This window comes from Sorex araneus, chromosome 4 (assembly GCF_027595985.1).
Source record: "Sorex araneus isolate mSorAra2 chromosome 4, mSorAra2.pri, whole genome shotgun sequence".
Taxonomy (NCBI): Eukaryota; Metazoa; Chordata; class Mammalia; order Eulipotyphla; family Soricidae; genus Sorex; species Sorex araneus.
Genome location: NC_073305.1, coordinates 197,812,224 through 197,835,061, shown reverse-complemented (window position 1 = coordinate 197,835,061; position 22,838 = coordinate 197,812,224). Strand labels below are relative to the sequence as shown.

General features: G+C 61.4%; 1 protein-coding gene across 3 annotated transcripts in view; it reads right to left on the bottom strand.

The window, feature by feature from the left end:
• The window catches only part of HIP1 (huntingtin interacting protein 1), an 88,895-nt gene that overhangs the window by 2,912 nt on the left and 63,145 nt on the right, over positions 1-22,838 (bottom strand). For 2 of the 3 annotated variants that reach the window (XM_055134695.1, XM_055134697.1), the window contains exons 7-31: positions 22,703-22,764; positions 20,502-20,642; positions 19,799-19,856; positions 18,851-18,926; positions 18,618-18,758; positions 18,318-18,415; positions 18,003-18,075; positions 17,134-17,317; positions 16,451-16,539; positions 15,625-15,741; positions 13,212-13,313; positions 12,892-13,035; positions 12,386-12,521; positions 10,986-11,072; positions 10,710-10,817; positions 9,831-9,967; positions 6,640-6,750; positions 6,323-6,381; positions 6,083-6,176; positions 5,171-5,271; positions 4,787-4,892; positions 3,549-3,672; positions 2,899-2,963; positions 1,317-1,425; positions 21-101 (exon numbers count right to left, since the gene is read on the bottom strand). In XM_055134695.1, coding sequence (XP_054990670.1) covers positions 49-101; positions 1,317-1,425; positions 2,899-2,963; positions 3,549-3,672; positions 4,787-4,892; positions 5,171-5,271; positions 6,083-6,176; positions 6,323-6,381; positions 6,640-6,750; positions 9,831-9,967; positions 10,710-10,817; positions 10,986-11,072; positions 12,386-12,521; positions 12,892-13,035; positions 13,212-13,313; positions 15,625-15,741; positions 16,451-16,539; positions 17,134-17,317; positions 18,003-18,075; positions 18,318-18,415; positions 18,618-18,758; positions 18,851-18,926; positions 19,799-19,856; positions 20,502-20,642; positions 22,703-22,764 — 2,575 coding nt within the window. In that variant the 3' untranslated portion in view covers positions 21-48. The remainder of the gene's footprint in view (positions 1-20; positions 102-1,316; positions 1,426-2,898; positions 2,964-3,548; positions 3,673-4,786; positions 4,893-5,170; positions 5,272-6,082; positions 6,177-6,322; positions 6,382-6,639; positions 6,751-9,830; positions 9,968-10,709; positions 10,818-10,985; positions 11,073-12,385; positions 12,522-12,891; positions 13,036-13,211; positions 13,314-15,624; positions 15,742-16,450; positions 16,540-17,133; positions 17,318-18,002; positions 18,076-18,317; positions 18,416-18,617; positions 18,759-18,850; positions 18,927-19,798; positions 19,857-20,501; positions 20,643-22,702; positions 22,765-22,838) is intronic. The other variant, XM_055134696.1, reaches the window with a different exon arrangement.

Here is a 22,838-nt window from a genome sequence, read left to right as displayed (position 1 = left end):
AAGGACAGAGGTGGACTTACAGGCTGACGTGTGGGTGTCCGTGCGGCTCTACTCGTGCTCTGGGACCGCTGCTTGTGGTGAAGGAGCAGAGGCTTCGTTTTCTAGGAGACAACAACGGATGTCTCGCAGCCTGCATCCCTCTCCCTCCATGAATCCAAGGACTCAACACAAAGGGCCACCATATTGCCCACTGGACCATCCCTTCCCATCGTGAGGCTAGGGTCTGAGAAGGACGGGCTAGGTATGGCCACCACGTTGGCTTGAACCATCCCTTCCCATCATGGCCAGTCAGGGTCTGGGAAGAATGGGCTGTGTAGGCCACCATGTTGGGCTGGACCATCCCTTCCCATCATGGCTGTGCCCAGCATCTGGAAAGGACGGGCTGTGTACAGCAGCCATGTTGGGCTGGACCATCCCTTCCCATCATGACTGTGCCCAGCGTCTGGGAAGGTCGGGCTGTGTAGGCCGCCATGTTGGGCTGGACCATCCCTTCCCATCATGACTGTGCCCAGCGTCTGGGAAGGTCGGGCTGTGTACAGCAGCCATGTTGGGCTGGACCATCCCTTCCCATCATGGCTGCGCCCAGCGTCTGGGAAGGTTGGGCTGTGTACAGCAGCCATGTTGGGCTGGACCATCCCTTCCCATCGTTGCCTGTCAGGGTCTGGGCAGGTCGGGCTCCGTCGAGGGTTGCTTCCCAGATTGGTCCAGGTCCAGTGAATTAACAACCTTGGTTGTGAAAGGTCTGGCCGCTTTGTACACAAGGGACAGTGACAACGGAGAGGCCCTGCAGGCCCTAATGAGCCTGGGGCTGCCCTGCTCTCCCCCCTTCTCTAGCTGCCACCCGCTCTCTTGGCCACTGTGCCCTCCTGGGCTCTGGTCGTGCCTGTACTTGTGTTCTCAAGGTCTTCACCAAATCTACTGTTTACTACTCAGCCCTGTGCTGGCCTGACATTGAATTTCTTGCACGAAGGCTAACGGGGCTCCAGGGTCTGGGTTTGAGGGTTATTTATTCATTATTTTTTCTTTTTTTCTTCTGGGGGAGGGGGCACACTGGCAATGCTCAGGGGTTACTCCTGGCTCTGCACTCAGGAATACACCTTGCAGTGCTCAGGGGACCATATGGGATGCTGAGAATCGGACCCAGGCCAGCCACGTGCAAGGCAAACGCCCTAAGGGTTATTAGAGAGGAGAAGTATGCCCTGTGAGCAAGGGCTGGGGCAGGAGGGTGCCCCGGCGGCAGGGAGCCCTCACATAGCACCCTCCTCACACTGTGGGCGAGTGAAACCGGAAACTGGCGCCCGACTCGACAAACCGACCTTCATCCCAGCCCTCGGCGACCCCGGCCAGCTCGTAGTGCTTCTTCCGGAGATCCCCCAGCTTCTGCCGCTCCTTCTGCAGCTCCGTCTCCAGCTCCAGCACCCTCACCTGCAGGAAGGTGATTTTCTCTTAAGAACATGATGTTGACGGAATCTCTCCTCCGGCGCCCAGTGCCCAGGCCCAGGCCCGGCCCACCCCTCTGCCCTCTCACTGTCCAACTGCCCTAGGGTTCCAAATTTTCCCCCCTTGGCCTTCTCTGGACAAGAACCAGGCTAGACAGTCCTAGGGCTGAGTCATCTTGACTGGAAACCAGCTCTGACGTCTGGTTCCGCCCAACTGGGAGGCGGTGGCCCGGCTCACTGCAATTCCCTCGGTGTTTGCTTTTGTTTTGTTTCCATTTTTATGTCACACCCAGCAATGCTCAGGGGTTACTTCTGGCTCTGCACTCAGGGATCATTCTCGGCGGTGCTTGGGGGCCCTTACAGGATGCTGAGGATCGAACCCAGTTCAGCCGCGTGCAAGGCAAGCGCTCCTCCCCTCAGGCCCTCATCCCGGTGTTTGGCTATCACTAGGTTCCTCACGCAGCCTCGTTATTTTTCTTAACTCAAAAAATGTGTGGCTGTGCGCCTGCAAGGTCCAGGGCTCTGTATGGGTGCTGGAGACCCCAGGGTGCAGAGACAGACCAGGCCCCTGTGGACTTCATGGCGGGGGAGAAAGCAGCGAGCAGTGAAAGATGGGAACAAAAATAATGGCCAAGGGGCTGGAGCGATAGCACAGAGGGGAGGGCGTTTGCCTTGCATGAGGCCCACCCAGGTTTGATTCCCAGCATCCCATAGGGTCCCCTGAGCACCGCCAGGGGTAATTCCTGAGTGCAGAGCCAGGAGTAACCCCCGTGCATCGCCGGGTGTGATCCAAAAAGCAAAAAAACAAAACCACCCAAAACCAAACATACAAAAAAATAACGGCCAAGGTCGGGCTGGGGATGTGGCTTGCAGGTGGCCGCGCAGCCCCCGATCAGCTCCGGGCGGGAATCTGGTGCCATGGGACAGGCTCACCCTCATCTAAGGCTGTTGGCCAGGCGCAGCGAACATTAGGAGCTGACCTGGGAGGTGACGCTCCTCTGCCACAGGTGACCCATGCCTCAGGGGGGCGGGGAAGAATCGCCAGAAGGGATTAGGGGGCCCAGGCGGGCACCGGGGGTGCGGGCCACAGAAGTGCCTCGAGGCGCCCATGAGCCCCCTGGCTGTGGAGCTCAGTATGGAAGGGAGGTGCTGGAAAGGTTTCTGGGCTCTGTGTCGGGGCACCTGGCGATGCTCAGACCTCCTCCTGACCTGGCACTCAGGGGTCACTCCTGGCCAGCGTGGGGGACCCTAGATAGTGTCAGGAACTGAACCTGGGGTGGTCCCTCCTGCTGCAGCCTCCGGCCCCTCGCCTTGCCGCTGCTCCTGCCTCATGCATTCACCCCGGAGCCCCTAGGGCGTCTGCAGTCCCTTCTCCCCAGACTCCTCTGCAGGGATGTCACTACGTGGGGGACCCGGTCTCCACAGAGCGTGGCGATGAGGCACTGAAGTGGGTCCCCACCTGCGAGTCCATCTCCTGGCGTTTGATCTGGGTCAGTGTCATGCTGGAAAAGTCCATGTCCTCGGCTGGGGGGGAAACGAAGGAATGGTCAGATGTGTCTGGCCCCACCGCTCACCCCACGCCCAGGTACTGTGGGGCTCCCCCTCTGCCCTTCACGGGCCCCGCTCCCCGGAGACAGCCAGGCCGGCCGAGGAATTTCTCGGGAAACAGGTGAACAGCCAAATGGAAAATCTCCCTCTAGTGAGTGTTCCAGTCGTGTGTGGCAAAGGAGGGACAGAGAAATGTGTCTGTCGATACCAACTGTGCCACAGGGCGCAGGGGCGGGAAGGACTCCTGAGCACTGAGACAGGAGTAGCCCTTACGTGCTCCAAAGTATGACTCATTCCCTCTTCCCAAAGAAAAAAAAGAAATCGCAGGGTTTCACAAAGCCCCGGGGGGCGGGACAGCCTCCACGTGCGGGCTCTGGAGGCCAGCCTGCCGGCCCGGCAGACACGCAGGACAAACGGCCTCCCTCCATGAAAACAAGAAAAACAAGAGCGAGATCCTGAGGGGGAAAGACCCACTTACGCACCTCGGCGCCAAAAGAATGGGCAGAGGCAAAGCCAGGCCTGCTCCGAGAGCCCGCGGCACGGCACGGGGCTGGCGCCTACCTGACTGCTCGATCTGCGACTTGCCGGAGATGGTGGAGGCCACGACCTGGGCGGTGGCCTGGTTCACCCCCCGAGAGGCCTGCTGCAGCTGGGCCAGGTTGGGGCTGTCCTTGTTGGCTTTCACCTGCGGGGCCAGAGCAGGCCAGAGTCACGAGACGGGGCAGTGGCCGCGGTGGGACTCACGACCCGCATCTCTCGGCGTGCCTGGGGCCCCTCCCAGTTTGGGCTGGCCGACCTACCAGCGCCATCGGATGCTTGGACCAATCAGGGACAGTCAACCAGGCTTTTTATTGGGGGGGTTGGGCACAGGGGTACCCTGGGCTTGACCCATCGCTCTGTGCCCAGAGATCACTCCGGGTGGGCTCAGAGGGATGCCAGGGATTGAACCTGGGTCAACCACGTGCAAGGCAAACACCCTCCCCGCTATCCCGTCACTTCGGTCCCTCAGTTGGGCTCTTCAGAGTGCTCTGCCCTGGGTCTGATCAAACCCAGGGAAGGAGTTGGAAAGACAGCACAGGGCGAAGGCTCTAGCCTGGCAGGCGGCTGGCCTAGGTTCTACCCTCAGCGCCATACCTGGCTCCTCTAGAAGACTGCCCAGAACAAGTAGCATAAGCCCCGGGGTGCGAGGGCCAGGGAGACAATACAGGCCTACGGCTCTTGGGGGCCTCCTGTACGATTCTGAGCCCCAAACCAAGCAACCAACTGAACAAAAACCCCAACCCAATCCAGGGGGCGGGCCAGGGAGACAGTCCAGCCCGGGGGTGAGGGGCTTGCACATACCAACCCTGATTTGCTCCCTACCAACACGAGAGGTCCCTGAGCACCAGCAGGAGTGCGCGGTGAGGAGTAGGCACAGTTGTCTGGACCACAGACACCCGCACCAAAAACAGAAACTTAAAAGGTACAAACCCAAGGGAGAGGCCCGCATTGGCCTCCTGGGGTGGGACCCGCAGCCAGTGGAGCGGGCAGAGGGGTGGCAAGGCCGGCTCTGACTGCACCCTGGCTGGGGGAGCCTGAACCCATGGCCCCGCTTATCAGGTGGGCCTGGCAGGCACCCGCAGATGCCCCGACGGCAAGAGTGGGGTGAGCTGGGTGGGTGTGTGGGAGGGCTCCACGGGGACAGACACGGGGCTATTAGGAGGAGGGGCTGGGGCACCTGTGAGAGGGATTTTTCCATCTGGGGCCCTAGGACCTGCCACACAGTCCATGGACTGTGGCCACAGAGGCGGGGGCCCTACCTTGGACGCTGCCACCAGCTGAGCAGTGCTGGCTGCGATTTCCCGGGAACACACCATCAGTTCCTCGAACTTCCCTTTGCCTTGTACCACCAGGTCAGCTGCATCCCTGAGCCAAGGACAAGGCGCAGGTCAAGGCCATGGAGGCCACGCCTTCCCTTGGAGGGAGGACCCAAGCGGAACTGCCTGACCCACACAAAGCCCCGCCCACACCCAAGCCCCACCCACGTTTGCCCGCCCCCGGATGCCCCGCCCCGCAGGGCTGCTCAGTCAAACTCCCAGGTTCCCATGAAAGTCGCAGCTGCTGCGGAGTGGCAGTAGATTTCTCCCCAGGGAAGGAAAATTGATGGGGGATGGGGCAAGGAGTTCAGAGCTGCAGATACGTACACCATGACTGTGGCTCCCCAGCCCACAGCTTTCGAGGCCGAGATGAGACCCTCTGTCCAGCGAGAATTCTTGGCGTAAAACTCCTTGGAGGACGCGGTGCCCTAGGGAATCGAGAAGTCGGACAGTGCCCCTTTCTGGACGGATGCTTCTGTGTCAGCTCCCGGGGGCTGCCATGTGACCCTGAGAAGCCAGCGCCGTCGTGCCCGCTTCCGAGATCAGGAGGGGCAAAAACATCAGTCCCAAGTGCATGCAGAAAGCACATGGATTAGGTACTGTCCAGAGCTGGCCGCGCCTGTGTGCAGACGTCTGTCCTGGGCCGTAATCTGCCAGGGGGACCTAGGGGACTCTGGTCGCCTCCAGGAAAGGCGAAGACAAGGTGTAATCTTTCAGAAATCACGTCTGCTTGAATTTCCCAAGGGCACTGGGAGGACTTCACGGCTGGGGAGCACCTGCCTGGTCCCCCCCACAAGGCTCTGTCTTCCTCGACGCTTGCCTTGGGGCAACTACCCCCCTCCCGGCCTCATGGCTGCCGTCGGAAATACAAGGCAAGGCAAAGGAGGCCAAGCAGCGAGGAAGCCACGGCGGAGTGTCCGTGCTGCCCACGAGCGGTCTCCGTGGGGGCAGACGGTGGCAGGCGGCTCTGCTAGTCCCCACCCGTCCACTTTACACCTTCCTCCGTGCCGCCAGGGGCCAGCAGGTACACACCCAGCGAGTGAGCCTGCTGCTCTCAGAGGACCTGCTGGGTCCCAGTTTCCTCCCCCGGCGCCCGCGGACGCCCAGGGTGGCAGCTCTGCACTCAGATGGCCGCCCTGGAGGAGGCGATGGTGTGAGGGAGCACGGGGAACAGACACAGCCTCTCTGAACCCTCCCTGGCGGCTGCCCTGCCCGCCCACCACCCTCCTGGCCACTCACCCGGCCGCTCTCCACGATCTCTCTCTGGAGGTCCTTGGAGGCCACGATCAGGACCCTGATGGCCTGCATGAGGTTGGTGCAGGAACCGAGGATCCTGCCGCAGGAGGGGAGGGTTGGCCGCAGGGCAGGGACAAGGGAGGGGCCAGGAGAGGGAGCCTCCTGCACCCTCCCCCACCCCGTGTCCTCTTTCCCAGGCAGGCAGCACCCGCCGGCCCCTTGGCCCTCAGAGCTCAGGCTGACCTTTCGTTCACCTCCAGCTTAGCCCCGGTGTCCCCTTCTCGGGCCTTGCTGAGCATCTCCTGTCAAAGAGAGTCGGGGTTCCCACCTGCCGGAGCTCCCCGAGACGCTGACCAGAAGAAACAGGCAACTTTCCCGAGGGAGCCCCACGGTCCTCGCAGGGATGCTGGACTGGACTATGTCACCAGGGGTATGGGGCGCCCACCCAGTCCCCCAGCGCTGCTGGGGGCGCGGACCTTTTCCTTCCCCTCCCTCAGCGACCCTGAGTTGGGGGCTCTCGCTCACTGAGATCCCCGAGGGGGCCCTGAGGGGGGCGGTACCTCTATCCTGGCCGTGGCAGTTTCGATGGCGGCAGCCGTGGCGGCCATCTCCTTGTCCACCAGGTCCCCCAGCTCCTCCTGCACGATGTCCTGGCCTCTGGACAGCAGCTCCTGTGGATGCACCACGGGGCTACGGACTCTGGGGCCTCCCTCTGCAGGAGGCGGGGTGCACGGGTGTGGCCATCTCACCGCCGCCGCCGGCACCCCAACCCCAGTCACTGGCTTCAGGGGCGAGGGCCAGGGTGCGACAGAGCTCAGGCTGGAGACGCCGGGACCCTGGGGCCCCCGCGGCATGCTGGGAGTCTGATCCAGGGGGGCGGAAACCAGGCCCGCACCCTCGCCACTGCACTATCTGCCAGCCCTGCTGGGAGACCATTTTACGTATTTATTTGGTTTTTGGGCCACACCTGGATGCCTCCTGGCTCTGCGCTAAGGGATCACTCCCGGCGATCAGGAATCACTCCGGGTGGTGCTCCGGCAACCATGTGGGATGCCCTCCCTGTCCTCCTTACTGTCCTGTTGCTCTGGCCCCTGGGGGAGGACTTTACACCCCTCATCAGACAGGAGGAGTTGCTGCTTATTTGGCTGAATTTCCACAGTGATGTCAGGAGAAAGTGCTTCCTCCTCCTCCTTCTCCCCCAGAGGAGGTGGGTCTTTTTTTTTTCCTGGGGGGAGTGGTGTTGGACCACACCAGGTGATGCTCAGAGCTCACTCCTGGCTCCGCACTCAGGGATCACTCCTGGCAGGCTCAGGGGCCCATATGGGAATCCCAGGGATCACTCCCGGCAGGCTCAGGGGACCATATGGGAATCCCAGGGATCAAACCCGGGCTGGCTGCATGCAAGGCAAACACCAACTTGCTGTCCTATTCCGGCCTGCAGCCACAATATCCTTGAAATCCTGTGTCCTGCCCGCGTCCATTTCTCTTCCGCCCTGGGCCCCGGCTTTCCAAGAGAAACAATTCAGAGAGGGCCTGCCACGCCCCAAACAATTCAGAGAGGGTGTCTCCCACACCCCAGATGCAGAGTGGATCCTTCACAATATGCACACTGACATGTTTTGCTCTTGACCTGCTGGGAACCAGCGACATGGGTCTTCTGGGACTTGTCTTCCCACTCGGGGCTCAGTGGGCGTGCATCCCGTGAGCCTGTTTCCTGGGGACACAGCCCAGGAAGAGCAAAGACACAGGTCAGGCCCCAGAGCAGCGGAAATGAACGTATGGACAACACTGCTCCGGTCTACGGATGAACCAAGCTTGTAGGAAAAGGCAAGTCGGAGAAGAAAATCTTACACTGAGTAGCAGCAGGAGTGGCTGGTAAGTGTTGCTGTTCCGGTTTAGACCTACGAGATGCCACATCTGCCAGCAGCGGGCTGCTATCTGTCCACTGCTGACCCTTCCTGCACGAGCCCAGCCCCGCCGCACTGTGTCAGACTCCCCGGGTCCGTCTTCACGGGGCGCCGCTCTGTTGCTGGGCTCCATCTCTGCCCTCGGACACCTGACAGGCCCTGAGGTTTTTGTTTCTTTTCTTCTGACTTAAGTAGTTTGACACGACACCGTTAACTCACATCCAGGGAGCCCAAAACCCAAGGTTTCGTCTCTGGTTAACATCGTCCAGGGGCCGAAGCGATTGTACAGTGGGGAGGGTGCTGGCCTTGCATGTGGCGAACTCAGGTTCCATCCCGGACATCCCATGTGGCCTCCCAAGCACTGCCAGGAGTGTTCCTGAGTGCAGGGCCAGGAGTAAGCCCTGAGCACTGCCAGGTGGGCCCCCTCCACCAGAAAGAAAAAAAACAAAACAAAACTATTGTAATTTGGTATTCTGTGGTGTATCTATACGGTCTGCTCATCTGTCACTGCCTTCTGGATTATTCCCACATTCTGACTACTGTAAATAGTGCCGCAATGAACATGGGCACGCAAGAATCTTTCTGAATTAGTGGTTCTGTATCTTGTGATACTCACCAGAGAGTGGAACGAGGGCTCATATAGCTATTCTGATTTCCAGTGATTATTCTGAAAGGGTTTTGCTTGAGCAGGCACCAGTAACGTCTCCATCGTGAGACTTATTGTCACTGTTTTTGGCGTATCGAATACAGTGACACAGTGATTCTGAAAGGGACTGCACCGAAGCTGTATTATTCTCGATGAATACTTTTCCTGTCAGTGTTCAGGGTTTACTCCTGACTTAATCCTGGCTGACCTGGGTTCGATGCCCATTATCCTGTATGGTCCCCTGAGCATTGCTGGGTGTGACCTGCCACACCCACCTCCTGCCCAACCAAAAAAAAAAAGGGGGGGGAGGGAGTGAGACTGACTTTGTTTTTCTTTCTTCTTCTTTTTTTTTTTTTAATTTTCCTTGGGTCACACCCCATGATGATGCACCGGGGTTACTCCTGGCTTTGTACTCAGGAATCACCCCTTTCGGTGCTCAGAGGACCATATGGGATGCTGGGAATCGAACCCGGGTCGGCCATGTGCAAGGCAAACGCCCTGCCCACTGTGCTATTGCTCCAGCCCCTGGCTTTATTTTTCTTTCCCTTAAGGACCATATCCAATCTGTCCCCACAGAATGCTGAACACGATTCCTGGGATACTAGATAGCTGTCCACCAGATAAACACCCCTGCCCCAGTACTGCAGTGCAGAAGGTGCTTGCCTTGCACAGGGCTGACCCCAGTTCTAATCCCCAGCACCTCATTTGGTCCTTGGAGCACTGCGGAGTAACTGGGGGACACTCCCGAACACCAGGTGTAGCCCCAGATCAAAAACAAACAAACAAACAAGGGTTGGAGAGATAGACGGCACAGTGGTAGGACACTTGGGGAACCATACAGGGATGGTATTTGCCTTGCATGTGGCTGACCCCGGTTCAATCCCAGGCACTCCATATGGTTCCCTGAGCACCACCAGGAGTGATTTCTGAGCAGAGCCAAAAGTCAACCCTGAGCTGAGAGTGGCCCAAAATGGGGAGTGGGGGGAACAAAAAACCCAAAAACCACCGAGGACATGATCAAACCCCAAATCAAACATACAAACCCACATAAGCCACGAGCCCGGAGCCACTGGAACACCAGGGACGCCCCGTGGTGGTTTTCCAGCTCCCACGCGCCCTTTCTGCGATTAAGCTGTGGGCAGGGAAGGGAGTGGGACCCCCGAGAGTGCCACAGTCCCGCTCCCCGGCCCCGCGCTACCTCGCTGATGGCCGAGATGCGGCTGAGGCACGTCTGCATGGCTGCGCTGTCGGCGTTCGCCAGGGTCCCTTCTCCGTCCAGGTACGCCAGGTAGATGAGCGTCTCCATGGCGTACTGCCTGCAGGCCTCCGTCAGGGCTGCGGGCACACACGGGCACGGCGTGTGAACGTCCTGTTGGTTCCTTTCTCAGAGCCTAGGGACTGGGTCTGGGGGGGCATGCTTGGGACCAAACACGGGGCTGCACCCCTGCCACCCTCGAGCTCTTCCCCTCAGCCACACCCGCAACTCCAACTCTACTTATTTACTTCTTTCTGTTTGGGGGTCACACCCGGTGATGCTCAGGGCTGACTCCTGGCTCTGCGCTCAGGGTCACTGCTGGGACTATCAGGGTGTCGGGGATTGAACCTGGGTCAGCGATGTGCAAGGCAAACACCCCTGCGTGTTTACCTTTGTTTACCCTGCTTACCTAGAGCCCTGGCCCCTGACTATTTTTAACTAATGTTGGGGGACAGGGTAGCTCCCGGAGATTTTTGGCCAGTCAGGGTGGTGATTCCGAGTGCCGGGGCTCCTGAGAGCCACTGGGGCTGTTCCGGCAGTATGTGGGTCCCCCAAGGCCACACCTGGTGGTGCTTGGGGACTTCTGGGGTTACACACAGAAGGAGGATGGGGGTGGGGGCTGGGACAATGACAGGTAGTGTCAGGGCCTGAACCTGGGTTGTTTAAATGCAAGGCAAGCAGATCACCCCAAACCCTGTATTTGATTTTTTTTTGGGGGGGGGTGGCACCGGTGATGCTCAGGGGTTACTCCTGCTTTTGTGCTCAGGAATCACTCCTGGCAGTGCTTGGGGGACCCTGTGGGGTTACGGGGATCGAACTCACAGTCAGCAGGCTCCTGGGGGGCGTGCAGGGACGTGCAGCTGCCGTGGACAACCGTGTCGCTGGTCAGGTGTGCCAGGAGGGTCACGGACTGGAGGAACGCGCTGATATCTGCCGGGCCATGCGACAGATCAGTCACGCCCCCTGCTGGTGCCATGCACCCCTCCTTGTGCAGAGGAAGCCCCGCCACCCAGCGCCCCCATGCTGGAGCACTCCCAAACTCCCCCTCGGTGCACTGCGCGGACCCGGGTCCCCAGACCCCATTCCCGCCTTTCTCACCCTCGGGGCAGGAGAGGAACTGGCTCCGGCTTTTCTCCAGCTGCTCAATGCAGTTGGAGACGGACTTGGTCTTGGCCAGAAGCTGATCTGAAGGAGACGGTGGGGGGAGGGCAGAGCTGATGCCTAGGGCCCCAGCGGGCTTCGCCCGGGCCAGTGACCCCAGCCGGGCCCCCGGGAGGCTGCCCTAAGCTCAGGGCCTAGAGCTGCTGCTTCCCTTTGAGTCTCTCCCAGAGCCAGGAGGAAGCTCTGACGAGCACAGCCGGGTGTGGCCCCAAACCAAGAAAGAAACAAAACCCCCTAAGACCCAGCTTTGCCTCCCCTGCCCACTGGGCCCCGTCCACGCAGCCCTCATCACTCTGAACCCCCACCTCCACCTCGGGCTCTACTGACCCCCGAGTTCACCTTCCACGCACAGTGTCCAGTCCCAGGTCAACTGTGGTGCAAAGACAGCAGCTGCCACTTAATGAGGCCACACTGGCCGAGATCCTGACTCACTCACGGAGCCCAGGCCAGGGGAGACCAGGGTCCGTCCCCACACCACGTGGGCCCTGAGGACCCCTAGGAGCCATCTCCAAGCCTTGAGCTGGGAGTAGGCCCCCCCCTTTTTTTTGCTTTTTGGCTCACACCCGACATTGCACAGAGGTTATTCCTGGCTCTGCACTCAGGAATTACTCCTAAGCGGTGCTCGGGGACCATATGGGATGCTGGGAATCAAACCCGGGTCAGCTGCGTGCAAGGCAAACGCCCTCCCCGCTGTGCTATCGCTCCAACCCTGGGAGCAGCCCTTGAGTCCTGGCAGGTGTGGTGTCTCCCCCGCTCCCCCAATTAAAAGGCAAACACAGAAGATTGCTCCTCTCTCACCGGGGTGGGGGGGGCGGGCCAACTACACCCCCTGGCACAGAACATGCCGTTCACCCATGGGGGAGGGTCACACTCCTTCGGCCACTCCACAGCTCAGTCTACGCTGGGGGCTCCGGGGCAGGTGCCCCTGGACTCGGCCCAAGTGCTCCTCCTCCTCCTCCCCCACCACCCAGCGGGACCCTCAAACCACATGGCAACAGTTAGAAAACTCTGCCTCAGGGGCCTGAGCCACAGGACAGCAGGGGAGGGCTTTTGCCTTGCTGACCCGGGTCCGATCCCCAGCATCTCACAGGGTCCTCCGTGCACGGCCAGGAGTAAATCCTGAGTACAGAGCCAGGAGGAACCCCTGGGCATCGCCAGGTGAGGCTCAAAAATAAACGAAAAGAAGAAAATTCTCTGCCTCAGAGGCGCTGACATGCTGATCTGGGGCGGCAGGAGTTTCTGACACTCGGTGGGGCCCGAGGAGCCCCCTCACCCGCCCCCTTCCCCCGAGGTTGGGGGCAAACAGTTCAGGCCCACGGACGGGCAGGAGGCAGCACCTGCGGTTCCACAGCTGCCAGCGACTTCGGGCTCCTCCAGCTGCCGTAGGGCATCCTGGATCACCTGCTCGGCCGCCTTCTTCGACTCCGCCAGGAGTTTCTTCCGTTGGTCCCTTGCCAGCTGGCTCAGAGAGTCCTAGAAAGGGCCTGGCAGGGTGAGCTCTGGCGGCCACAGACAGTGCCCCCTGGTGGCAGCCCAGGATCCCTGCACCTTAAATCAACTAAGTCCAGGGAGACCCTGGCCCCTCTCTTCCCCCCACTCTTCCCTTCCCCCCAATGTCCCCAAAGCACAGGCGCACACTGGGCTGGCCCAGGGACGCTCGGAACATGCCTCTCGGGCAGAAAAGAAGCCTGTGCTCCCTCATGTCCCTGCGGGCCCCCCAAACCAAACTGATTTATAATCACAGCAATGCCCAGAACCCCCTCACGCCTCCCCTGGGCATCCAGCCTGCCAGACTCCGCCGAGGCTGGAGGACTCGAGCTGGACCCCGGGCAGCGGGACCTGCCTGTGCATTGGCCAGCTGGAGCTGGGTCTGCTTCAGCTCCTCCTGCAGGACATGCAGCTCCTCATCCTTCTGGGACACGGTGACCAGCAAGCTGTCCCGCTCCATCTTGAGGTCAGCGATCTGGGCTGTCCACTTGGATTCAGACTGTAACAGGGGAGCACAGGGGGGGAGTGGGGGTTGCTGGGAGAGTCAACTCTGGCGCCTCGACAGGAGGCCGCACGGAACAGGAGGGTCTCACATTCTCTCGGTCTCCAGCCACAACGCTCCCCCACCCCGGGGGTACTCCAGGTGTGTGTATGGGGGGGCGGGGCAGTGCTCACCTGCGCGGACTCTTGCAGGTTGCTCTGCAGGGCCTGGAGCTCCTGCCTGCTGCTGCCCAGCTCCTGCTTCAAGCTCTCCAGAACCTCAGTCTGCTCTTGGGTCTGTAAGAGACAAGCCCGGGGCCAGAGCGGTCGCACAGCGGGGAGGGCCCTTGCCGTGCAGCGCAGCCGACACAGGTCTGACCCCAGCATTCCCTAGGGTCCCCCGAGCCCCACCAGAAGTGATCCCTGAGCACTGGGTGCAGCCCTCAAACCAACCAAACAAAAGAAAATATTAGAGGGGCCGGAGCAATAGTACAGCGGGCAGGGCTGGCCCTGTATGAAGCTGAGCTGGGTTCAAGCCCCAGCACCCTCCAGTTCCCTGAGACTCACTAGGAGTGATCCCTGAGCACAGCTGGGTGCGGGGCCCTCCACCCCCAAAAAAATCTCCAAAAATTCTTGGAGCCCAACGGTGAGACCTGAGGTCTTTTCTCTAAACTCACAAGAATTTGGGGCAACAGAGAGAGAACAGAGGACGCTATCAAGCTGCTTGACTTACATGTGACTGACCCCAGTTCAAGGTCTAAATCCCCGAACCACGAGGGATCACTCCTGAGCACAGAGCCAGGAATAGCCTCTGAGCACCACCGGGTGTGCCCCCCAATAAAACAAGACAAACAAAAGTTAGGGGGCCAGGAGGAGTGAGAAACCCTCCAATGCGTCCTGTTCAGTAAAATGGAAAGGCAGGAAGTTTTAGAGACCCCCTTTCCCTGACTATGATCTAATGGAAATAACCTTTGACCCAGACACCCCCAACTCCCGCTGTCTGACTCAAAAATGCCGTCTCCAAATGATCCCCCTTTTCACTTTCTTTTGTGTCTGGGGATCCTCCTTCATGGGGTTCAGGGGCTGGGGAGTACTGGGGATCAAACTTAGGGACATGCTGACTGCGAGGCACGCACCCCAGCCCTTTTAGCCATCTCCCTGCACCATTTCTTGTCTAAGTGATCTTTTCCGTTGGTGTGGCCTTAGGAAGTTCATTTTCTGTGTTGCTGCTTTTTTTTTTTTTTTTTTGGGTCATAACCGAATGCTCAGGGCTGACTCCTGGCTCTGCACTCAGGAATTACTCCTGGCAGTGCTCAGAGGACCATATGGGATGCTGGGAATCAAACCCGAGTCAGCCATGTGCAAGGCAAACGCCTTGCTATCACTTGCTATACCCTCTGTGCTATCACTCCAGCCCCTGTTGCTGCTTTTCTGAGTCCACACTCGGTGGTACTCGAGATCACGCCGCGGCGGGGTAGAACTCAAGGCTTCTGAACACGAAACATGTTCTCTCGGCCTCAGAGTCATTTCTGCAGCCATTTTTTTTATTGCGGTAGGGGGTAGTGGTGGTAGGACCACACTTGGGAATGCTCGAAGGTTAGTTCCTAGTTCTGTACTCAGGGGTTGCACCTGGTGGTGCTAGGGAACCTTAAGCATCAAAGAGAAACAAAGTGCCGGGACCAAACTTGGTGCAAGGCATGCAAGGCAGCACCGTAAACCCTTACATTCTCTCTTCAGTCCGAATTGTTTTTATCATAATTTTTTTTAGTTCAAAAGTTTTTAAAAAACAACAAGGCCAGAGCAGTAATACAGTGTGTAGGGTGCTTGCCTTGCACACAGACGGACCCAGGTTCGATCCCCGGCATCCCATATGGTCCCCCGAGGACCACCAGGAGTGAATCCTGAGTGCAGAGCCAGAAGCAAGCCCTGAGCATGGTATGGCTCAACACAAACAAAAAAACATTCAAAATGGATAAAGAAATAGTGCAAAAGAAAAAAAAATAAACATTCAAACGCATTCACAGTTTGTGTTGTGGTGGGCCTTACTTCCACTACACAGAGGGGGTCTGCACTGGGCCACACACGCAGGCCACGCCCAAGCTAAGAACACAGTTCTTAGAACACACGCCCAAGAGCGAGACCCCCACTGGGTCCCGGCCACCGCCTCAACCTCAAAGGCGCCGACTCCCGTGAGCCCAAGCTGCACCCCGCCGTGGGGTCCTGGTGCCCGTCTGTCCCTGCGGGGCTTCCTCCCGCCCCTCACTCAGCGCCTCACGGCACGGCACGCCAGACGTGGGGCCTGCTTTTGTTCTGTGTGGGGGCAGCACCTGGAGGGGATCAGGGCTCACTCCTGGCTCTGTGCTCAGGGACACTCCTGGCGGGGCTTGGGGGTACTATGTGGGGTAGCGGGGCTCAAACCCGGGCCGGCTGCACGCAGGGCAAGTGCCCTCCCGCTGTGCTACCGCTGCAGCCCCTCCCTCCACCACCTCCTGAATCTCTGAGGGCCTGGGTGCAGAGCTTTGCGGCTGAAGCCCATGGGAGGCCCACGGGGGTCTCCTGACAAGGCGACACAGCCTGCCCCCGCCCGTCACCTCCTCCCCTCACACACCTTCCTCTGGGCCTGCTCACTGAGGCGCTGTAAGCCCTCCTGCAGTTCTTGCTTCTCTCGTTCCACGTCTGCCTGCAACTGCCTGGCCACCGACACCTGCTTGGTCACCTCGGCATTCTGCACGGGGAGCACAGGGTGGGAGCATTGAGTGGGAGCACGGAGTACAGGGTGGGAGTACGGAGTACAGGGTGGGAGCACGAAGCACAGGGTGGGAGCACGGAGCACGGGGTGGGAGCACGGAGCACAGGGTGGGAGCACGAAGCACAAGGTGGGAGCACGAAGCACAAGGTGGGAGCATGGAGCACAGAGTGGGAGCACAGAGCACGGGGTGAGAACACAAAATGAGAGCACAGAGCACAGAACAGGAGCGCAGAGCACAGGGTGGGAACACGGAGTGGGAGCATGGAGCACAGGGTGGGAGCACAAAGCACGGCTGGGAGCACGGAGCATGGGGTGGGAGCACAAAGCACGGGGTGGGAGCACAGAGCACGGGGTGGGAGCACAGAGCATGGGGTAGGAGCAGGGAGCGCAGAGCATGGGGTAGGAGCAGGGAGCACAGAGCATGGGGTAGGAGCATGGAGCACGGGGTGATAACACAGAATGAGAGCACAGAGCACAGAACAGGAGCGCAGAGCACAGGGTGGGAACATGGACCATAGGAACACAGGGTGGGAGCACGGAGCACGGGGTGGGAACATGGTGCATGAGACTCTGCAGGGCCGTTTCCCTCCAGAACTTCGAAGCGCAGCGTCTGGACACAGAACGCCCGAGGGCCATTCCGGGAGCAGGACAAGCCAAGGGGACAGGTGGGCGGGGCGGGGCCCACCTTGCGCAGCAGGTCGGCGTGGTTCTGCACCAGCTCGCTGTACTTCTCCTTGAGCTTGCTGTACCGCTGCTCGTTGGCCTGGGCTTTTCCTGTGGGCCAGAGCCCCGTGAGGCACCACGCCAGTGTCCCCAGACACCCCTCATCCCCACTCCCCTGCATCTTTATGGGTGGGTGGGGGCTGGGCCCCAGCCCGTGATGCTCAGGCTGGTTCCTGGCGGGGCTCGGGGGTCTCCTGGGGTGCTGGGGACTGTGCAAGGCGAGAGCCTTCCCCACCGCACTCTCCACCCTCCCGGCCCGGAACCTTCTTTGCATAATTTCGTATTTTCTTCTCCTTCCGAAATCCTGAATAAGCCCCATCTGGGAAACTGTCAAAACACAGTTCCCTGCTCCCAATGATGTGGCTGTCTCGCTTCAGAGCATCTGGCTTCCGCTCAGTCTGGAAGCTTCCCTGTCATGTGACCTCTTTGATTCTTCCTCCTCTCACTTGTCTTGGGGCGTGGGGAGGGGTTAGGGTCATCTCTGTCCCCCGGCACTGGGTTCTCCACCATCCCCCAGTGGGGACCCGCCCCCCGTGCCCAGAGATGGCAGCTGCCCGCCCTGAGCGCTGTGGGGACAGAGAGGCCCCCAGGGCCCTCCCCCAGCCCCAGCCAGCACCCCGGGGCTGTGGAGCCGCAGCCGCTCACGTTCGATCTCCGTCAGGCTGCGCTGGGCCTTCTCGGTGTCCTCTCGCTGCTTCTTGAGCTCGTCCAGCTCGGCCCGGAGGAACTCGCAGTCGTCAGCCGCCTGCTGACGCAGGTGGCGCTGCTCGGCCAGCTCGGCCTCCAGCTCGCTGACCCGGCCCTTCAGCTGCAGCACCGTGCGCTGACCCTGGGGGCGAGGCCCAGCAGCCGTCCGACCCGGTGAATAAGGACAGGCCAGCTCCAGAGTGTGGAGCTTGTGGTCCCTCCCGCAGGCCACACCCCAACTGCGGGCCCCGAGGGCAGGGGGCGCTGGGCTTGTGGGGGGGGATGGCTGGGAGCAGCTGAGGGGGGCTGCCGGTCGGGGCCAGAGAGTGGCCGAGTGTCTGCGGGCATCACCACGGCAGATTCCACACTCGACCCTGGGGGTCCGGCCCCAGTTGTCCCATCCCCCTCACCCCCTGGGAGAAAGATTTCTGCTATGGCGTCACCGCCAGGTGGGACCAGTTACCGACAAGGGCGTAGCTCAGGAATAAGACTATTTTGGGGGTGGGGGGCTCCGAAGCAGTGCTCAGCGCTGGGGAGGCCCAGCACCTCTCCTGGTGATTTGGGCCAACCAAATGAAGTGTTTAGGTGCCAAGGGCCCGAGGGCACAGCCCCGGGGTGACTACCCAGAGGACCGGGAGGAACTGGACTTCGGGGCCCTTCCTCAGGCATGTCCAATGGCAGACGTCGGTCACGCCCCTCAGACCAGGGCACTTGGGCACATGCACATCCTGCCTTCTCCACCCCCGGCCCCCCGTGTGGCTCCCACACGGCCCTCCCGAGTGAGCGGGAGCCGCAGGGGTGGCCGGGCTCGGCGGGGCCGCGCCTACCTCCGCCTTCACGCTCTCCAGCTGCGCCTTCAGGCCACTGATCTCCCGGTATAGTTGCCCGATCAGGTGATCCCTGCAACAGAACACGCGTGCGCCTTCCACTGGGCTGCCCGGCCTCTGCTGTCCACGCGAGCAGGGGGGTGGGCAGGGCGGGAAGGGCCTCAGCTGGGACATTCCCTCGAGCGTCCACCTAGGGCCACTGAGCGCTGCCCCGCCCCTCACAGGCTGTTGTTATTAGGGTCTCCCGGGCCCCCAGGCCCTGGCACGCCCTCCCAGGCGAGGGGCTGAGCCCGGCGTGTGCGTGCGGTGACTCACTTCTCGTCCTTGTTCACCCCGTTCTGACTGTTGAAATTGAAGGGGTCGCTGCTGAAGGGGCTCCCGAAGACGTCGTCGAACTTGTTGTCAAACACGTTCTGTGGAGGCCGCAGGGGCCGGGGCGGGCAGTCAGCACAGCCGGGAGAGTCAGGGTGGGTGGGGGACAGGGACCCCAGGGCAGGGGCTTGGCGGAGCACTGGGCTGCCCCCCCCATCCCCTCGAGCCGGATAAGGGCCGGAGCGCATAGGCCGGGCCTCGGCGGCCACGCCCCACCTCAGGCGGACGGTCTGGGGGCCACACCTGCCGGGAAGCGTCCATGTCCATGAGGTCATCCTTCTCCAGCACGGGCTCGCTGTCCGGGGACGAGGCCTCGGCCGGGATGACCACCACGGGGCTGACGTGCTCAGACAGCGCGGAGGCTCGCAGGAAGTTGGGGGGGTTCTGAAGAGAAGGAGGCGGTTTCCGCTCCCCGCCCCTCCACCCCCCTCGCCCAGCCCCCGACGAGAGACGCCGGGCCCTGGGCACCCCCTGACCTCGGGCAGCTGCGGGATCTGGAGGAGCCGCTTGAAGTACTGGAGGTTGCTCGAGCGGTAGAAGAGATCTTTCAGCCTAGAGGTGGAGAGAGACGGAGGGGCGCTGGCCGGCTGCCCACCCCCCAGCCCACTGCCCAGTGTCCCGGAGACGGCCTCCTGGGCAGCGGGCAGTCATTGTGATGCCACGGGCACCGCTCACTTGGGGCCTGTTTTCACAAGGGGCCTGGGGGCGCCTGAAGGGTCCCTCCAGGGACCCCCCTCTCGGGGCAGGGAATGGGGCTGAGCACTTGTTCTGGTTTATTCTGAGGGTGGGGCACCCTGGATGTCTTGGGGTCTCAGGGGATGCTCTCTGTTTTGGAGCCACACCTGGTGGTGCTCAGGACTCGGGGGTGACTCCGGGAGGGCTCAGGGAACCAGAGTTGGTGCCAGGATTGAGCCCCAGTTGGCCAGGCCCAAGGCAGAGCCTTAAGCACGGGACCAAGCTCTGGCTGAAGACCGATTAGACGAGGCGTTAAGAGGGCGCGCCTGGGGGGCCAGGAGCCGGCCAGGCAGGAGAGGCCTGAGGAGGGCAGGGGCGGCAGGGGGCGGGGAGGGAGTGGATTTCTCCCCGAGCCTTCTGGGGGTTTCTGGGGAACACACAGCAGCCCCTGGGCCTGGCCGTGGAGCCCCGCTCTTGCCCCCACCGCCTTGGGACACAGACCCTCTGCACCCTCAGTGATTTTCTCTTCGGGGGGCTTCCCAAGCAGCGCTCAGGAGCCCACGACACTGTCCAGCAGCTCAACACTCGGGCCTTGGTGCCTGGGGCCCCCAGGTCACCCCCAGCAGAGCTGGAGGGGTCCAGGCAGGGTTGGGGATGAGCACATGAGAGCGAGCGATGGCCCCCGTTCCCCCGGACATCAGCTGGTGCAGGAGAGGCCCGGGGGGTCCTTGCCGTGCGGGACTGCTTACTTGGTGAACTGCTCCAGGAAGCGGCCGCGGTGGCCCTGGAGGGTATCGGCGGGGAGGCCTGCAGGATCAGAGGAGGGGGAGACCGAGGGGGTTAGAGACGGAGGGTGCCCTGGCCAACGCCTGGCCAGCACTCACACGGCCTGGCCAGTACTCACGCAGCCGAGTACTCACAGCTGAATACTCACACGGCCTGGCCAGTACTCACGCAGCCTAACTCTGAGCCGGGCTAACACCCACACGGCCTGGCTAACACTCAGGTGGCCTGGCTATGCCCACGTACGTCTCACCTTTCCTGGACTTTCATTACTCCCACACACTGCAATACAGGGGGCTGCTGGTGACCACCTGAGAGAGTGGCCAGGGACCACCCATGCCAGATGGACCGCGCAGACCCAACCCTGCAGGCCCGACACAGCCCGCAGCAGGAGGCCACACACGCGGCATGAAACTAGCACCTCACAAAAGCACGTGGCGAGTCCCTGCCACACAGACAGCCCAGGGAGGGGGTGGCCGGGGACTCAGGCGCGAGGCCGGGCCAGCTCTAGTTCGTGAATTTCCCATTTTTCCCTGAGGCAATGAAACGTTCTGTTCGGAAGCACAGAGGCCCGGGAGAGGCCCAGACAGCCAGACGGGAAGGCGAGTGCCGTTGGAGCCCGGGGCCTGAGGGGCCGCATTTCTCGGGGCACAGCCTCGGCCGACTCACAGGAGTGTAGTTTGAAGAGCAGCTTGACCGTGTAATCGTAGAGGTGGCTGCAGTCCAGGATGACCTGGATGAGCGGGGCGAGGCGGCACTGGCCGGCCGTGGTCACCGACACGGAGCGGGACATGTCCAGGGAGTTGAACACTGGGGAAGGGAGAGGCAGAGACCCGGGCGTTAGCGGGTGCCGGGCGCTGGGCGGAGGCAGGTCGGGACCTCCCGGACGATGCAACGGGGCCTGTGCAGACTGTCGATGACCTTGGGGAGTGACTCCCGGGATGGGAAGGGGTGGCCCTGCCGCACGGGAGGAAGCTGAAGGTAACCGACTTGCCAATGGTCACTTGACCCGGAAGTGGTTTGGCTGAGTGGCAGTCGGGAGGTCAGAGCAGGAGGCAGCTACTCCTGCCCGATGCCCGAGGGGCGGGAACGGCAGATCACAGCTCTGCATCGGTCACGGCCCCGTGGGGAACCCCCAGAATGGAGGATGTGCCCCCGCCCCCTGTCTCTGAGGTGCTGGGCTCCCCAGCCTCTGGTCAGCTGGACACAGCATGTCATCTTGGAGAGTGTCCGGCTCTGGGTGGGGGGATGGGCTCCTGCTCAGGGGAAGCCCTCAGGCTTATGGGGAAATGAACCTTGGGAATTCAAGAGGGCAGAATTGGGTCGACCCAGCCCTCGGGGCTCACATCCAAACGCGTCTGATGTATGGGACCCTCATCTGAGACGCAGCCGTCATGGGAGGGGGATGCTGGCCCGCGGTGGGGCAGGAGAGGGTTCACGGCGGGGCAGTGGGACCCCACTGGGCAGGGAGTGCAGGCAAGGAGGAGGGGGCGGAAGCAGCGGCCTGATTGGGGCGGGAGCTGGAAGCAGGGTCCTCTCCCCGCCCTCCTGGAGGGGAAGCTGACCCTGGGGGTCCCACCCCAGAGAACCCCCACACACGTCCCTGTCCACTTCCTGAAAGTCCAGGCAAGGACTGGGCACCAGCCAGGGTGATTCCTCTGGGCAGCATTCGAGCTTCTGCAGGCAGCTGCCACAAGCCAGGACGGTCCTCGGGGTCCCTGGGGATGGGAGGGACCCGCAAGGAGCAGGGCAGAGCACTGAACCCCACCTTCCCTGCCTGCAGGAAGGAATCCCTCCTTAATGGGGGGGTCTGGCAGCAGCGAAAAAACAAACAAAAAAACCTAAGATGTCCTGATTAAAAGGCAGCTGCTCCTCTGGCCAAAAATTACAGGCAGCTGCCCCGCAGGGCGGCACCCAGCCTGTGCTCTGGCATCACCACCCCCGGCCCCATGCTGCGGCCGCCTTCCTGCCCTTCAGGAATGGCGCTTGGCACTGGGCAATGCTGGGAGCAGGGTGACCCATGCCCTGAAATCCTGCCCCAGTGGAGGGTCTGGGGTGGGGAGTGGGGGAAGCACCCTTAGCAGGGCGGGGCAAGCACGAAGCATGAGGAGGAAAATGGGGACCTGGGCGGGGGGGGTCTCAACTCAACTCTGGGGTCATGTGGGGTCGTGCAGAATCATTGGGCGAAATTCAAGAACGACCCCGTCCCCCACACATTCTGTCTGAGCTGGCGTGAGACCCTGCTCTCACAGGTGGCTGGCAGGATGGGGGTCTTCTTATTCTTCCCTCAGGGTGGGTTTCAAGCCGTGGGGAGGGTCTGTCTGTCTGTCACTGCATGGCTTGGCCAAGACCTGAGCAAACACTGGCAACAGACAGAACCTGACGGGCTTGAAATATCTGCTGAGCACTGGGGGGACCCGAAGCTCAGCAGTGAGACAACACGTGAGCGCAGCTGAAGGGAGGCTGACCTCCTCCCTGCTGGCTACTGCCCACCAAACTGCAGGGCCCGTCCTCATGGGCACAGCCTGAGGCCACCCAGAGACAAGGATGGGGGGCCGGAGCGACAGTACAGCGGGGAGGGCGTTTGCCTTGCACACAGCCGACCCGGGTTCGATCCTTGGCACCCCATATGCAGCCCCAAGCACCACCAGGAGTGATCCCTGAGTGCAGAGCAGGGAGTCAGTCCTGCAGAGCGTGGCTGGGTGTGACCCCAAACCAAAGCCAGGCTCCTGGGTCCCGGGGAGGCCACTGAAGGGGTTCTGGGAGTCTCTGTGCTCAGATCAAAGATCTCGACTCTGGAGCGTCAGAGCAGAGACGGGGCGCCCGGAGCACCCCCTCTTGCCTGCCCTGGCCGGTGGGGAGACGCTCACCCGTCTGGAAGAGGTTGAGTTCACACTCCAAGTAGTCGAACATCTCCACCGTCAGCTGGAAACTGGGCGGGAGAGGAAGAGCTGGACGCCGCGGCCTCCCGCCCCTGTGCACACAAGCGCATCCCTCCACACACAC